General features: G+C 60.8%; 1 protein-coding gene across 1 annotated transcript; it reads right to left on the reverse strand.

The window, feature by feature from the left end:
- Positions 1-5,904: 5,904 nt before the first annotated feature.
- Positions 5,905-13,172, reverse strand: SUSD2 (sushi domain containing 2). Its single transcript, XM_027566173.1, has 15 exons — positions 13,063-13,172; positions 11,162-11,369; positions 10,839-10,990; positions 10,275-10,442; positions 9,664-9,838; positions 9,335-9,536; positions 9,039-9,124; positions 8,692-8,960; positions 8,475-8,618; positions 8,219-8,377; positions 7,665-7,913; positions 7,281-7,553; positions 6,969-7,145; positions 6,632-6,734; positions 5,905-6,502 (listed from the first exon to the last, which is right to left on the reverse strand). Exons 1-15 carry the CDS (start codon positions 13,136-13,138, stop codon positions 6,478-6,480), a joined length of 2,466 nt encoding a protein of 821 aa, XP_027421974.1. The 5' UTR covers positions 13,139-13,172; the 3' UTR covers positions 5,905-6,477.
- Positions 13,173-16,269: the final 3,097 nt, after the last annotated feature.

Raw genomic sequence — 16,269 nt, forward strand, 5'->3', positions numbered from 1 at the left:
GTGGGGATGAGGGACCTCAAGAGGAAGGGGATACATGTAGAACCGTCTCATGGCTGATTCGTGCTGTGTGTAACAGAAGCCGACACAAAGTCGTAAGGCAATTACCCTCCAGTGAGAAAGAAAAAGTTATAAAATAACTGCCTCGGCAGCTGGTCCAGCGTCACTGATTATAAAGACCTTCACCTGCTCACTAAATTGCATCAGTGCTTTTGTGAAGCAAACAAACAAAAACTCAAGTAAACCTCAGAAACCATCAACCACGAAGTCCACAGAGACACGCAAATACGTACGGGACTCTGTGCCTCTGCTCGAGGAGCACGTCAAGCAGTGGGGAGAAGAGGAATGGTTAACAATCAGCACGAGAGCACGCAGGTAGCCGCCATCTGGGGAAGCAGTAAGCGGGACCCCTGCTCTTTTTATTTATACCAAATTAAACTCCAGTCGGACCAAGATTTAAGAATAAACCCATTTAAAAATGAAACTGAAAAGAAAAACCAAAATTAAAATTTTTCATTAGAAATGAAACTACCCCCCGAAAACACCATACAGATATTGTAAGAAAATGAGAGAATGTTCTATTTATGATCTTTGAGTAGGGAAGTCCTTTACTGGGCATGACATAAAATCAAGAAGCCATGTTGTTTTTTTTTTTAAAAGGATGCTGGGGAGATTGAGATGGGCTTGTACACACTGTTATATTTGAAATGGATGACCGGAAAGCACCTGCTGCACAGCACACAGAACCCTGCCCAGTGCCACGTGGCCGCCTGGATGGGGTGTGTGTGTGTGTGTGTGTGTGTGTGTGTGTGTGGCTGAGTCCCTGCACTGGTCACCTGGAACTCACAAATAAAAAGGTTTTTAAAAAAAAAAGAAAGAAAGGGTTAACTAGGACTTCGCTGTCGGTCCAGCGGTTAGGACTCTGCGCTTCTAATGCGGGGGATGGGGTCCAATCCCTGGTCAGGAAACTAAGATCCCACCCGACGAGCAGCATGGCCAAGACTGTTTTCAAAAGAGAATAGATCTGAACACATGGAAATTTAAAATGTTGATGTGGAAAATATTTTAAAAGATCAACGACAACCTTGGGGAAAGACAGTTTCAATACATAACATGGCCTGAGCCTGGTTTCTTTAATATTTAAATACTTAAATATTTAATAGCAAAGACCAAGAATCCATTAGAAAGAGGCACAAGGATGTGACCCGTGAGGCCCTGGGAAGAGAACTACAAATGGTGATCTCAGCGCACACAGTTGTTCAACCTCCCTGGTAAACGTGCCAATTCAAACAACAACGAGATCCCACAAAGAAAAAACAGCTGCAGCCCAAAGGATTCGTCTCTGAATGCTTCCAAACACTGATACCAGGAAAAAATACAGTCTTACACAAACTTCCCCAGAACAGAGAAAATGTTGCCCAACTTTTAATGAGGCCAGCAGAATCCTGAGAACAAAACTTGACGAGAACGTTTCATGAAGGAAAAGTACAGGGTGATTTCATTCGCTCACAGAGACGAAACATTCCTAAATGATACATGAATTCACCACTATCGATTTGGGTTTATTCTGGGAATATGTGATTGGTTGAACATTACAAAATCAAGCAATTCTGGGAACTCCCTGGCAGTCTAGTGGTTAGGACCGCCAAGGGCCTGAGTTCAATCCCTGGCCTGGGAACTAAGATCCCACAAACCCGGCAACGTGGCCAAACAAACAAAAGCAAACATTCAAGCGATGCAATTCCCTGTGTTAACGCACGAACAGAACAGGAGGAAAAAACATCCACCCTCTCAACAAACGCAGAAAAGCGTCTGGCAACACTTGCCAACTCCACTGAGCACTAAAGCTCGCAGGAACTAGGAACGGAAGGAAACTTCCTCAATCTGGTAAATGGCGGCTACGAAGCCCTACTGGACTCCATACGTCACGGCGAAACCTGACCGCCTTCCTTTTGAGACCGAGGCCAGCTTCTCTTGAGAAGGACACACGGCGTTTGCTGGCTTTCACTGTTTTCTTTCCACACGGAAAGAGAAGTCCTTGCCCAGGCAGTCAGGTGGGAAAGACAAACAGAAGGAGAAAGAGCTGGCAAGGAGGACAGAGGCCGTCCGTGTGTGCAGGCGCTTAACAGGGAAGCGAGAGAAACCCCAGTGACTCGTGCAAGGCCGCTGGGGCCAGGGAAACACGCAAAGATCACCGCTCTCTACGGATCCCTCCCAGACGGAAACATTTCTTTTTGGACTGAAATCACTTATGATAGCATTTTGAAAAATCCAAGCCTGAAAGTAAAAGAAACAGGTATTCGAGACCCCTACGTTGACCAAGGCTGCGAACTATAACTGCAGGATGTGAAGAAGACTTGAATAAACGGAAGCTTGTACTATGTTCACGGACTAAGAGAGTCAGGACGGCGAAGAGACCAATTCTCCCCATGTCCACCCGTAAATCCGATGCAATTCTAACAGAAGTCCTCACTTTTTCCGGGGGGTCTGTTTGTGGGTTTTGTGTGTGTGTGTAAATTGTAAGCTGATGTTGAAATTCATGTGGAAACACCAAGAGCTAGGACTAGCCCAGGCAGTCCTGAGTGAAAGTGAAAGTCGCTCAGTCGTGTCCGACTCTTTGTGACCCCCTGCACTATTCAGTCCATCGAGCTCTCCAGGCCAGAATACTGAAGTGGGTGCCTTTCCCTTCTCCAGGGGATCTTCCCAACCCAGGGGTCAAACCCAAGTCTCCCACACTGCAGTCGGTCTTAAGGAAGAGCATCACAGAGGACGCACATCACCAGAGGTCGGGAGCCAGCTACGGTGACTAAGGCGATCAGGCTCCAGTACAGTAATAAACCTGACCTCTGACAGAGGAGACAGAGCGGTGCAGTGCGGAAGGGACTGTGTTTCAAAGGACAATGCCAAGTCCATCAGATATTCACGTGAGACAGGTGTGTCCTGACCTGCCTCACACACGGCACAGACGTCTCATCATAAAATCGGACGCCACAACGCCTTTCTCTATAGGAGCCCACAGAGCAGCTCGGCGACTGGGAGGGGCAAAGAGGACGCAGAAGGCCCCAAGCGTAACAGAGAAAACAGCAGTGAACTTAAAAAGAACAGCAGTGTTCTGAAGAAACAAGATCCTGGGCGTGGCTCAAGGTCCACCGCCTGGGGACTGAGTGGTAAGGAAATCCTTCCGTTCGGGTTTTAAGATTTTTAATTGTAGTAAAATACAAGTGGGGCTTCCCTGGTGGCTCAGTGGTAAAGAATCTGCCCGCCAGTGCAGGAGATACGGGTTTCCATCCCTGGGTCGGGGAAGACCCCCTGGAGGAGGAAATGGCAACCCACCTCAGTACTCTTGCCTGGAGAACCCCATGGACAGCGGAGCCTGGTGGGCTGCAGTCCATGGGGGTCACCAAGAGTCGGACGTGACTTAGCAACTAAAGAGCAGCAGCGAAATACACACAACAGAAAGCGGACTGTCTTGACCACTTCTCAGGGTCCCGCTCAGACAGTGGTTGTCCTGTGTCTGGCTATTGCACTCAGCACAACAGCCTCAAGGTTCATCCACGCTGAAGCACGTGTATGACCCAGCGGTATCCCGTTGTACACAGACACGCCGCACCTGTTCACCCATCTATCTGCTGATGGACCCTTAAGCTGCCTCCGCCTTCTGGCTGTCGTGACTGACTCTGCTGCTGTGAACACTGGAGGGTCCGTCTGAACGATTTAAAGCCTTGCGCACAGTGTGTGTCCTCAGCGCTGGTGACAGATGTAGGGTCTTTTTCGCCTCTGGGCCTGGTGTACAGGACCAAACGCTGCAGCACACAGACCCAGAACGTGCCACGGCTTACTCACAGACAAGTTTATTTTTTGTTCCCAAAGCAGGACTGGATGCGTTGAAGAGGCTGGGGCGAGGGCCCCTTCACAGGTTGGCACGGCTTCTAGTCCGTGGGAGCAGGGGAAAGGGCGGGTGGAGGGGTTTGCCTGGGGAGGCGTTAAGGGCCAGCCTGGAAAGTTCCCCACCTGCTTCTGCGGGCAGGCAGCAACGGGACTGCTCCAGGGGCACGGGCCGCTGGAGGTTGCTGAGCCCCTATTCAGATAAATGGCTTCCGTCCTCTGCCCGGAGGCGGACTCCCCCAGGAAGCGCCGCCCGCCCCCACAGTGCAGGGCCTGGTCACCCCTTCCTCCCGAGCAGGACACACCACGGGGACGGGGGTCTCCCAGCAAGGGCCTGGCCCGGGGCGGGCACTGGGTCACCTGGGGCTCTGTGGGAGGAAGCAGCCTGCCCGAGGGGTCCCTGCCCGGACTTCAGCCAACAGGAGACCCGAGGGGGAAGCTGGAGGGGATGTGAATGCTCCTTCCTCGGGAGGCTGGGGGTGTCAGGGGCCTTTGCTGCTGAGGCCCAGGCCCCCATGTGGCTCCGTGGCCTCCTCCCCTCCCCCTGCAATGGGCTCTGGGGCTGTCATGTCCTGGGGCTACGGTTTGGGGAGGACACCTCTCTGAGGCTAGGGTCCCCACCACTGATGTTTCCAGGGGCCCTGTGCCCAGCCCTGGGACCCTGCACCCTCACACAGGCCTGGCCGCACCCCGACTCTCTCAGGGCCCTGGGAAAACCTCTGCCAGGTGTTGGGCTTCCCAGGCTGGTTGGCCCCTGGCACTGGGAAAGCCTGACGTCTGGGGCCAGGGCCACAATGGATCCCTTCTCCTGCCCAGGGTGGGGGTGGGGGGTGGCTCCAGGGCCCAGAGGGACGGGGTGGGTGGGGAGCCAGGAGGAGGCCAGGCTTCCCTCTCAGGCCTCAGCTGCCGCCCTCATGTTGCTCACCCACAAGTGCCCAGCCTGGCCCTGCCAGGGAGGTGCGGGGCTCGGCTGATGGGGGCCAGCCCAGCCTGACCTCATCCCCAGGGAGGAAAGTACCTTCCCAGGGGCCAAGGAGTGGGCACTCAGCCCCCCTGTCCTGAGCTGGAAGCCAGGGGTGGGGAGGTGCCAGGTGGGGTCTGGAAGGACACGCACTGACTGGGTACCACCCCCGGGACCCTCCCACCTTTGCCCTGTTCCCTGAAACACACCCCGCCACACGCAGCACCCTCAGACTCCCGGCAGGGGGACCTGCTGCCCGCCCCCCTCCCAGCCCAGGCCTCTCTGCCCAGGACCCTCTGCCAAAGGCAGGGCTGAGGAGGTAGGGAGGTCAGAGCCTGCTGGATCTTGGGTAACCTGTACAACTTCCAAGACTGGGGATTCGAGGCGTCCCCCACCCAGGTGGGCCTGCATGAACCTTGGCCGAGGCGGTGACTACAAGCCTGCTGGGGCACTTGCCCGGCCTTCCCTGGTGGCCTGGGTCCCCGGTAGCATCCACCTCCGCAATTCTTAGCCTCTGCTGCCCTCACGTGGCCACTCAGCACGGCTGCGAGAAGGCTCTGCTCAGGGCCCCCTACCCAGGGCGCCAGGTGTCTCCAGGCTGCTCCCTGACCCTCGCTCCTCTCAGGCAGAGCCACCAGCCCTGGGCAGCAGGCAGCAAGCACCCACCTCCAACCCACAAGCCCTGGCACTTCCCCGTCTGAGACCTCTGATGGAAACCCGGCACCATCCTACCCAGGCCCCCCAGAGCACCCGTTCAGTACCCTCACGAGAGGCCTGGGTCCTGTACACTTGCCTCCGGACAGTCCTGGGCAAAGGGTCCAGGGGCCTGGACCAGCTGGGCATGGCGCTCCCACACTGCCTCTGGGGCTGGGCTAGAGCTGGGTGCCCAGCGTAGTGCCCCATGCACGCTTCCGCTCCCATGACACAGTCACTGTTCTAGATCCCACTTTACAAACGGACAGTCGGAGCCTGGGGACAGGCCAGTCACTCTCGGTGCCGTGCACCGCCCAGGGCGACCACTGGACTCCCGGGGATAAGGCACGCCACGAGCACAGACACCACAGAGGGGCACCAAAGCTTGTTTTCTGCCTCCACAGGCAAGGAGTCTGTCAGGAGACGTTCCGTAAGACTTGGAGTTACAAGACTGGAGCTTAGAAGGTCCATGCCCAAGGCTGGACCCAGCCACAGTCCCGGGCAGCCAGGCTCAGGGCCTGGGAATCAAGGCAGCTCGGCCCTGGGGCTCACTGCTGGGTCAGCAGGCTCACACTGGGGGTCAGGGGAACGGGATCTGAGGTACTGGCCTTTGCACATCAGGTGCTGGCATGTCAGGGTTCGGGAGACAGGCCTCAGGATTTGAGGGTACAGAGCCCAGGGCCTGGAGAACTAGGGTTTGGGGTATGCAGGGAACAGAGCCACGGGAGCTTCCCGGTTACAGTTCGGGGTTCGGGCCTTCGGTGACAGAGCAGGGCACTCGGCTTGAAAAGCTCAGGTACCGGGTGTACGGGTTCCACGTGTCTGGCGCTAGGAACCCGAGGATTCAAGTACTGGGGTGCAGGCTCCTGGAAGTTTGGAGGCTCGGCTTTGGCCTCGGGGAGGCCCCGTGCATCTCGCGCCACTGGCCAAGTGTGCTTCGCTCAGGGCTGCGAACCCCAGACGGCCCTGCAACAGAGTTGCGGTCTAGCGCGGGCACGGTGGTCCCACGCGCGCCCGGGGTGGGGGTGGGGGTGCGGGGGCGGGCCCATGAGAACCGAGGAGGAGTGGACCGGGCCTGGGAGAGAGGGGTCTCACGTGTTGCTCTTCCTGCGGCGTAGGAGCCAGTAGCCAAGCCCAACCAGGGCCACCAGCCCCAGGCCTCCAAAGATGATGCCCAGCAGCACCGCGTAGCTCCGTCCTGGAGAGGTGGTGGGCTGTGAGTGCACCTAGCAACCAGGCGCAGGCGTGCGCACACGTGCGCGTGGGGTGGACTTGGGGCGCGGGCGCGCGGGCGCGTGGGCGGGGCGAGGCAGTGTGCGTGGGCAGGCCAGGGGCCGGTGGGCGGGGCTAGGCCGGCTGATGGGCGGGGCTAGGCAGTGTGGGTAGGGCAAGGACTTGTGGGCGGGGCTTCTGGTGGGCGGGGTGTTCTCACCTGGCTGGCACGTGGGGGTGGGCCAGGACCAGGTGCCGTCAGCCTGGCAGGTGCTGGCGTCTGCCCCAGCCAGGCTGTAGCCGTTGTTGCAGCGGAAGCGGACGGTGGAGCCCACCAGGTACCTCTCGCCCTGCTTGTGTCCGTTGGCAGGCGGGGCCAGCCAGCCGCAGGACACCACTAGTGTAGGGGCGGGGCGCAGACATCGGACCTGAGCTCGCGCCTGCTGCCACCAGCCTGGGGGGCCATGTCCCAGCGCCAGGCGCCCTCCCCCTCGCCCGCGCCTTCCCCCCAGCCCCGCCCCGCCCCGCTCACCGGGCTGCAGGCTCTGCACGCGAAGCCGGTGCTGCATGTGGGCCACTCGCGAGGCGTTGCCCACGCTCAGGCTCCCGGTAGCCGCCACGTCGAATTTGCAGAAACTGTCGTCCCCACACAGGTCAGCTGCCGCACTCGCCTGGCTGGGGCTCGCGGAGCTTTCCTCGGGGAAGAGGGGCAGGAAAGTGGGGTCATGCTTAGGCCGTTCCTTGAAGTTTTCCACCAGGAACTTGGAGTCGTAGGTGAGCAGGGAGGAGGCATTCTGCACGGCCCCTGGGAAGACAGCATCAGGGCTGGCGGGTGGGAGGGTCTGGGGGCTCCCCGCACCTCCACCAAGCCCTTCCCAGGGCCGTGCCCTCTGTGCTCCTGCCTGTGGCCTCTTACAGTCCGCCCCGAACCGGAACAGTTCTCGAGAACTGGCGCTGGGTGGCAGGACCTCCCCACTGCGCAGGGTGAAGTCATCGGCTGGGTCGTTGTTGAATGTCCCTAGGAGGCCCTGCGTGTGGGTCAGGAACTTTTCAGGCAGCAGGACCGCCACACTCAGGAATGGCCCTTGGAGGCTGATCTCCAGGCCGGCCTCTGACGTCAGCATGACTGATACTCTGTTCCCAGCGGCTACCGACAGGAACATACCTGGGCACACGTGGAGGTGGGGTCAGGGTCGCCCCTGTGGGCGCTGGGCTCTGACCCCACAGCCTTGGGATGCGTGGGCTAGCACCGTGGGCTTCAGGGCCAGGAGGGAGTCCCCAGGGCCCAGCCTACCTTGACACTCCCCCACCCCGGGTGGCGGGTCTGAGTGCCCAGGCCCTGAAGGGAGCTCCCACACCAGGGTCCTGTGAGGGGGGGACTGGCTGTCGGCCCTCACACCCTGACTCCACCCTGCGCCCCCTTCCCTTCCTGCCAGGACCCCCAGATGGGGCCCCCAACGTTCCACTCACCCTTCAGGTCCATCCAACGCTGCTCCGCAAAGCTGAGCACCTCCTGGTTCAGCAGCACCTGCAGGACCCCCGCCCCGTCCCCCAGCCGGACCTCTACCACGTCTGAGTTGGCCTCCTGGACGGCCACCGCAGTCAGCCCCGTGCCTCGGTCCTGAGAGCCTGGGATGATGGGTGCAAAATGGGGTCCACCGGGCTCAGACTCCCCCTCCCCAGGGATGACCCTGTGCCCCCCAGAGCCCCCGGGGCCCGGCCTCACCCTCTGGCGTCACCCTGGTCTGGGTCCGCGCCTGCACCCGCAGGTCGGTCAGCGCTGCCTCCAGCAGCACGTACTCGCCACGTCCGTTGAATGTGAAGTTGGTGCCGTCGAAAGTGACGAAGTGTGGGTCCCCGAAAGCGGAGGCTGGGGGGATCGGAAGGTGAGGCGGGTTGTCCTGCCTCTGCCCTGGCCAGCGCCCGCCCAGCCCAGCACCCACCCAGGCGCGGGGGCCGGTAGCTGCGGCAGTCGCTGGAGGGCCGTCTGTTCATGTAGCGGAAGCACTCAGGTGCCCAGAGGCAGCAGTGGTAGAAGCTGATGACGTCGTAGATCCAGTGGGAGAGGCCCGGCACGCGGGGTGGCACGCGGTAGGGGGGTGAGCCCCAGTCGTGGCCGCGGTCCGGGGTGCTGCCCCCGGTGGAGTCAGCAGTCAGGAGCTGCGTGCCGTCCGCAGTGTAGCAGCACTGCTGGCCCGAGTAGTACCGGGGGCTGCGGGCACAGACGGGTCAGGACGGCCCTGGGTCCGGCCCCGCCCCTCCTGCGCCCCCCCCTCCATCTCGGGCTCACCTGGCTTGCACCGAGCGCACGCAGTGCACAGCGCCCGGGTGGTAGGTGCACACGCTGCCCTGCTCCAGGTCACAGCCGTAGTCTGTCTGCAGAGGGGCTGGCGGCTGTCACCTGCACGGGCTCGGGGCTCCGCCATCCCCTACCCCTCCGGGGCCTCGGACCCCCAGCCTCACCTCCCAGGCCTCCCCCTCCCCTCCCTGTGATGCCTCCAGTAGCGTGGCCCTTGCTGGTGGGGGCAGCCGGCCCTAGCCTGCCCCTCACCCACTCCCGGTCCCTGTCTGGGCTGGGGGGCTCACGTGGAAGCGGCCGGAGTCAGCCCGGGCCTGGGCCAGGGTGCAGGGGCAGTCGGGCAGCTCCTCCAGGAATGTGGGCAGCTGGTCCTCCAGCTCCTCCCAGGCCAGGCACTGGTTTCGGGCCCAGGCCACAGGGTCCATCCGGAAGTCTTCACCCAGGTGCCAGGCCAGTGCGTGCTCGTTGCTCCAGATCGCTTGCACATCCCTGTGGGGGACGCACGCACGCTGGGGGCTGCCCTCCCTGCCCCAGCCCTGGCCCCGCCCCGCCCCGCACCCCCTCTCCCGTAGGGCAGCAGACAGGCCCTGGGCTCGTCCTCCTGGGCGGTCCTTACGGCTTCCCTGCGCTGTGTCTGCTGTCCACGATGCGGAGGGAACCCACTTCCCATCTCTGGAAGTTCTGCGGGGCAGGTTTCGGCGTGAAGGTGAAGGAACCGGAGTTGTGGATGTTGGTAGCCAAGGAATACAGGTATGACCACGCTGCTGCCCACTGCTGGGAATACGGCTTCCCTGAGGGGTTGGCAGGGGGAGAAGGCCTCATCAGCCCCGGGGCCTGACCCAGGAACCCCGGGGGCACAGGTGGAGGTGGGTGCCACAGACAGATGGCCCCCACACGAGGGCCTGCCCTGCTGGGGGAGGGAGCCAGGCCAAGGCCTGCTAGTCCTCCAGGGGCTCTGAGGATGGGGCGGGGCACGTCTTTTCTATTTCCAGGACAAGCTGTGTATCCAGGAGCTGCAAACGTCTGCACCTCCTCCAGCCCCCCTCCAGCCCTGGTACCCAGGCGGCCACTCTTCCCTGTGCCGCTCGAGCCAGCTGCCCTCTCCTGCCAACACCTTCCGGCTCGAAATCCCTGGCTGGATTCCCCCCACCTGGAATTTCCTTTCTCCCATGTCCGTGAGCTCCAGGCTCCCGGTGGGGGTCGGGGCATGACCCCTGCCGGCCTCACCCGTCTCCTCGTAGCCCCACAGCTCGATGGTGACGGTGTCCGAGGGCAGGGCCGAGGTGTTCCAGGTCAGGGTGAGGTTGCCCTGCGTGCCAGGAGTGCCGTAGTACTGCCAGCGGGTCTCGTTCACCAGCTGGCTCTTCTCGGAGTCCGACACTTTACTTGGGTGCACTGGCGGGGGGCGGGAGGTGAGCTGAGGGAAGGCCTGGGGCCCAGGGCGTCCAGGGGAGGAGGTCCGGGGCTCTCTGAGCTGTGGGGACGTCCCAAGGCAGTCCCTCGGGAGCCATGGTGCCCTTGTAGTAGGAAAGGTCAGGGGCTGGGAGAGGAGGGGCCCTGATCTTTGCCCCCGGGCTGGCTCCTCCCCTCCCCTGGCCAGAGCAGACCCCCCCACAGTCCTCCTCCCTCTGGGCTGGAACCCCTGTGTGGATGCCAGTGGGTGGAGAAAGGAGTCTGGGGAGCCCACACCCGGGGCAGACCTCCAGAGCGACCGGTTCGACCAGATTATCACCCAGGAGAGTCCCTGTGAGGGCACCGGGCCCGGGAGGGTGCGTCACCATCAGGGCTCACCAGAGAGCCAGGTGCCCGAGCGCGGGAAGGAGCGGCCGTTGTTCATGGAGAGCGTGAACGGGATGCGGCCGGACTCGTAGAGCAGGGGCGACACGCAGTGCACTCGGCCAGAGGCGTCCACGTAGCCGTGGGTCTGGATGCTCTCCTTGAAGCTGGAGGGGCGGAGGGGGTGGACAGGCTGGGCCTGCGGGGGCCGAGCCTCTCCAAGGCTCCCAGCCTCCTCCCAGGGAACGCATCAGGCCAGCAGCCCCAGCCCTGGGTCCTGGGGCCCCACCCAGCCCACCAGGGGGTGGGCCCCAGAGTGCCCCTCGGGCGCCTCCCACCTGCAGATCACGCTGTCAGCGGGGTTGGGCCAGTTGAGATGCCGGACCACAAAGTCCTTGCCCCCCATCATGGAGCCAGAGTAGGGCGAGATCTCCAGGCAGAAATCCCGGATGTCCACGCAGCAGCTGGCCAGGCCAAAGCAGGTCGGGTGGCAGGAACATGGCCCGCTCTGGTCTCCGCAGCGCTGGGAGCAGCTCAGCTGGGCACCTGGAGTGGAGGGCGTGGAGGGCCATGTGGCACAGGGTGCCCGCCTCGCTCTCCCCGGGAGCCCCTTACAAGTAGCCCCAGGAGAAAGCTGGCCGGGAACGGCGCTGACCACCACAGGGACACAGCGGAAACCCGCAGGGCTCAGAGTCGGGGGCGGCGGGGTGGGGGAGGTGCTGGCGGTTAATTCTTAGTTCGAGGGCCTGAATGACTGGCTGGAATCGGCGGAGATCTGAGGACATGTGAAATCACTCAGTCGTGTCCAACTCTTTGCAACCGCGTGGACTGTATAGCCCACCAGGCTCCTCCGTCCATGGTATTTTCCAGGTGAGAGTACTGGAGTGGGTTGCCATTTCCTTCTCCGCCTCCCTCCCCGGGCAGACTGGCTCTCAGCATCCAAGTCGGTGTGTTCGATGGCCACAAGTGCCTGACCACCCCCCACATGGGCCGGGAGCTGCGTCCACTCCCTAAAACATCAGTGGACCGGCAGCCTGGAGAAGGACCCCCCCCGCTCGCCGGCCTGGGGTCTGGGAATGTGGCTGCGAAGAGTCCCCTTGGAGGCCCACTAGGGGCCGGTGCCGGGCTGAACTTGTCCCTCTCTCTGCTGGGCATTGCAGGCTTGCCCACCACGGGTTAAGGTCCTGAAGGAGCCTGCCCCACCCTCGGGGGAGAAGGCAAGGGGTACTCCCCTCCTTTTAGGGGACAGTTCCGGCAGAGGACTCGGCCTGGCCAGGAGAGGGGAGAGGGCAGTTTGGTGGGGGGGCGCTGTGGGGAGCCGACCCACTGGGGCTGGCCTGGCCACGCGGCTTGGAGGGTGGAGCCCGGGGGATGGTGCAGGCCCCTGTCCCCTCTGGCCCGTCCCAGCCTCCCCCCACCCCCACCCCGGGGCTGGTCAAGGGCCAAGCCTGGGCCTGAGCCACCACTGCGGTCGTGCCTCGCGCAGTGCAGGGCCTGGCACTCAGGAGCGTCAATAAATATTATTGACCGAGGCTGTGATGGCCTGAGGGTGGGGCAGGAGGCTAAGTGAAGCCCCAAGTAAGATAAGCGGCAGGGGGATGTCGCTGCTTCCTAGGATGGGAAGCTGGCCGGGAGGGGGTTGGGGAACGGGTGAAAACCAGCCTGGCCCGGCCCGGCGGGGGTCAGGGGCCTGACTCCGGAGTCCAGGGCCTTTCCCAGGACTTCCTCGGGCTCAGCCCACCCTGAGAGGGACCCACTGTCCTGCCTCCAGCTGGCCAGGGGGCCCAGTGGGGCTGAGGGCTCCTCTCTCAGGGCTCGGGTCTCACTCAGTCCAAGGGCTTGGCTGTGCTCACCCTCCCTGGCGACCTCCCTCCCGGCCTGCGACCCGCCTTCTGGCTCCCAGCTAGCTTAGAGTAGGCATAGCCCAGAACACCCCCACCCCAATCCCGACCAGCAGCTCCTTGGCTCTGGGCTCCCCAGAATTTCTTCTTCTTCTTAGCACGCCCCAGGATGGACATGAATCTGAGCAAACTCCAGGAGATGCTGAAGGACGGGGAAGCCTGGCACGCTGCCGCGCATGGGGTTGCAAAGAGTCAGACACGACTGAGCGACTGAACGGCATCAACCCCAGTGTGGTCACAGCCAGACGGATGGACAAGAGTCTGAGCCCGGGGAGGTTCTGCGCTGGGTCTGACTGCAGCAGGCAGACAGGGGACGGAAGGGCAGGGCAGCGGCATACCTGCAGCAGGCCAGAGGTCCGGGCCGGGGACAGTCGCCAGCAGCAGCAGGGCCCAGGGCAACAGGGTCGGCTTCATGGTGCGGCCCGCGTCTGCAGACGGCGCAGCAGGGGCCGGGAGGTGGCGGGTCAAATATTCCCCAAGCCCGGCCCCGCCCCGCGCTGCCGCCCCGCCCCGCCCCGCCCCTCCCGGTCCCCTCTCAAAGTCCACAGGTGCCCGAAGCGCCAGCAGGGCTCAAGCTGCCCCGTTAGCACATTCCTGGCCCTCCGGCCCCAGACCCAGGGGAGGGGACCGGCATCCTGAAGCCGGACGTCCGGGGGCGGCCGCTCAGACCCTGGATCCCAGTCCCCACCCCCCACCCCCTAGGCCTGCTCCACCGGGCCACACTCTTCGCCGGGGAAGGGATGATGCTGCGGTGGGGAGAAGGTACGGTGGTCCCTGCCATCCTGGGATTCCAGCCCCCCGGGGTCCTGGGGCCACAGGCCTCGCACCTCAGCTGCCCCACAGGGAGCTGGGCTTCCCAGGTCCTCCCCACAGCCGGGGTGGGGTGCGGGAGCTGGCACCTTCCTGCTGGTGCCTGCCTGCAGCCTGCTGTGTAGGCGCTAGGGAGAGGGCCCCGGCTGGGCGAAGGCGGAGATGCCCCCGGTGGGTGGAGGGGAAAGAAGGGGGGAGGGGGCGGGGCCAGGAGCCCTTTGCAGGTGAACCCTGGGGGCAGGGTGGGGGGCTGAGGCCCGGACCCTGGTCTCCTCTCTGCAGGGCTCTCTGGGCTGCTGGCGGGGTTCTGGGAAGAAACGAGGTCATCTGTGCTCTCCTGCGGCGCCTCTGCCCCAAGCTGGGAGCCAAACAGGAGCCGCCCCTGCCCTGTCACTCTGCGTTTGCATAATCTCTCCCTTGTTCCACACCTCTGTTCTGTTTATGCAGGTGTGGAAACTGAGGCCCAGACGGGGAGAGGCGGCGAGGTCACTGGGAGAGGTGGTTTCCGGGAGCCTCCAAGGCCAGGGTAGGCGGGGAGGAACCAGGTCGGAGACTCACTCGGGCCCTGCCACCTGGGCTGGGTCTGGACAGTGGTGGCTTCTCAAGGCAACCGAAGGGCACAGGGCCCTGGACCCCTTAGGGAATTGACGCTAGCGGTGGGGGGTTGGGGGGGGGGCCCTGGGCTGTGAGAGGCCTCGGGGCCCTGGGGGGTCAGCCAGCCTGGTTCCCTGTCGTTGCCCGCCCTGCTGCCCCCCGCCCCCCGCAGCGATCCAGAGAGCCAGCAGGGGTGGGGGAGGGGGGTGTAGCCACAACTGCTAAGCAGATGCTGGGCACCCACAGCACTGCTGGGGCCAGCTGCCCCGGTGGTCCTCAGGTCCCCAAGCCAGCCTGGGGGGGCTGGTACTGGGACTTGCTCCAGGGCCCTGACCATGGCTTGGGGAACACGGACTTGAAAAAATGCACAGCGTGAGAGTTAAGTTTTATTTGGGGCAAAATAAGGACTTTTTCCAATTGTCACGTATGGATGTGAGAGTTAGACCATAAAGAAGGCTGAGCGCCGAAGGATTGATGCTTTTGAACTGTGGTGCTGGAGAAGACTCTTGAGAGTCCCTTGGACTGCAAGGAGATCCAACCAGTCCATCCTAAAGGAGATCAGTCCTCAATATTCATTGGAAGGACTCATGCTGGAGCTAAAGCTCCAATACTTTGGCCACCTGATGGGAAGAGCCATTAGAAAAGACTCTGATGCTGGGAAAGACTGAAGGCTGGAGGAGAAGGGGACAGCAGAGGATGAGATGGATGGATGGCATCACCGACTCGATAGACGTGAGTTTGAGCAAGCTCTGGTGAAGAAGGAATTCATAGGGCCTGGACTCCATCTTAGGCCTGTTCATGCTGATCATACTGGGCCACCTTTCCAATGGACTCTGAACTCTGTGTTTCAGATCAGATCAGATCAGATGAGTCGCTCAGTCGTGTCCGACTCTTTGCGACCCTATGAATCACAGCATGCCAGGCCTCCCTGTCCATCACCAACTCCCGGAGTTCACTCAGACTCACATCCATCGAGTCAGTGATGCCATCCAGCCATCTCATCCTCTGTCGTCCCCTTCTCCTCCTGCCCCCAATCCCTCCCAGCATCAGAGTCTTTTCCAATGAGTCAGCTCTTCGCATGAGGTGGCCAAAGTACTGGAGTTTCAGCTTCAGCATCAGTCCTTCCAAAGGAATTCCAGGGCTGATCTCCTTCAGAATGGACTGGTTGGATCTCCTTGCAGTCCAAGGGACTCTCAAGAGTCTTCTCCAACACCACAGTTCAAAAGCCTCAATTCTTTGGCGCTCAGCCTTCTTCAGAGTCCAACTCTCACATCCATACATGACCACAGGAAAAACCATAGCCTCGACTAGACGAACCTTTGTTGGCAAAGTAATGTCTCTGCTTTTGAATATGCTATCTAGGTTGGTCATAACTTTCCTTCCAAGGAGTAAGCGTCTTTTAATTTCATGGCTGCACTCACCATATGCAGTGATTTTGGAGCCCAGAAAAATAAAGTCTGACACTGTTTCCACTGTTTCCCCATCTATTTGCCATGAAGTGATGGGACCAGATGCCATGATCTTCGTTTTCTGAATGTTGAACTTTAAGCCAACTTTTTCACTCTCCACTTTCACTTTCATCAAGAGGCTTTTGAGTTCCTCTTCACTTTCTGCCATAAGGGTGGTGTCATCTGCATATCTGAGGTTATTGATATTTCTCCTGGCAATCTTAATTCCAGTTTATGCTTCTTCCAGCCCAGCGTTTCTCATGATGTACTCTGCATAGAAGTTAAATAAGCAGGGTGACAATATACAGCCTTGACGTACTCCTTTTCCTATTTGGAACCAGTCTGTTGTTCCATGTCCAGTTCTAACTGTTGCTTCCTGACCTGCATACAGATTTCTCAAGAGGCAGATCAGGTGGTCTGGTATTCCCATCTCTTTCAGAATATTCCTCTGTGTTTAGTGCCTATGAAAACAACAATAGAAGGATAAGACCCCCTCCAGACAGGGGAACCTTGAAGATCGTTTCTAGGTGACTCATAGCCCAAGAGAAAACATACACTGATCACCCTTTCCTCCAGACAGGCCATAAATTTTTCTGTATCTATCGGAGTGTAGCCTCAGGCTTATTGATTATCGGCTAACTGTTTGACTGACACAGGAGCTCAGAGCCCGTGACTGCTCTGAGGGTGACTGGG

Source organism: Bos indicus x Bos taurus, chromosome 17, assembly GCF_003369695.1.
Source record: "Bos indicus x Bos taurus breed Angus x Brahman F1 hybrid chromosome 17, Bos_hybrid_MaternalHap_v2.0, whole genome shotgun sequence".
Taxonomy (NCBI): domain Eukaryota; kingdom Metazoa; phylum Chordata; class Mammalia; order Artiodactyla; family Bovidae; genus Bos; species Bos indicus x Bos taurus.

What these genes read in the sequence shown, in the direction of transcription:
- SUSD2 (XM_027566173.1), bottom strand. Translation starts at nt 13,138, where the DNA reads ATGAAGCCGACCCTGTTGCCCTGGGCCCTGCTGCTGCTGGCGACTGTC. An exon ending in GCTGACAGCGTGATCTGCAG is followed by an intron (nt 10,991 to 11,161) that starts GTGGGAGGCGCC and finishes CCGCCCCTCCAG; the next exon opens with CTTCAAGGAGAGCATCCAGA. An exon ending in CGCCGCAGGAAGAGCAACAC is followed by an intron (nt 6,503 to 6,631) that starts GTGAGACCCCTC and finishes ACTCTGTTGCAG; the next exon opens with GGCCGTCTGGGGTTCGCAGC.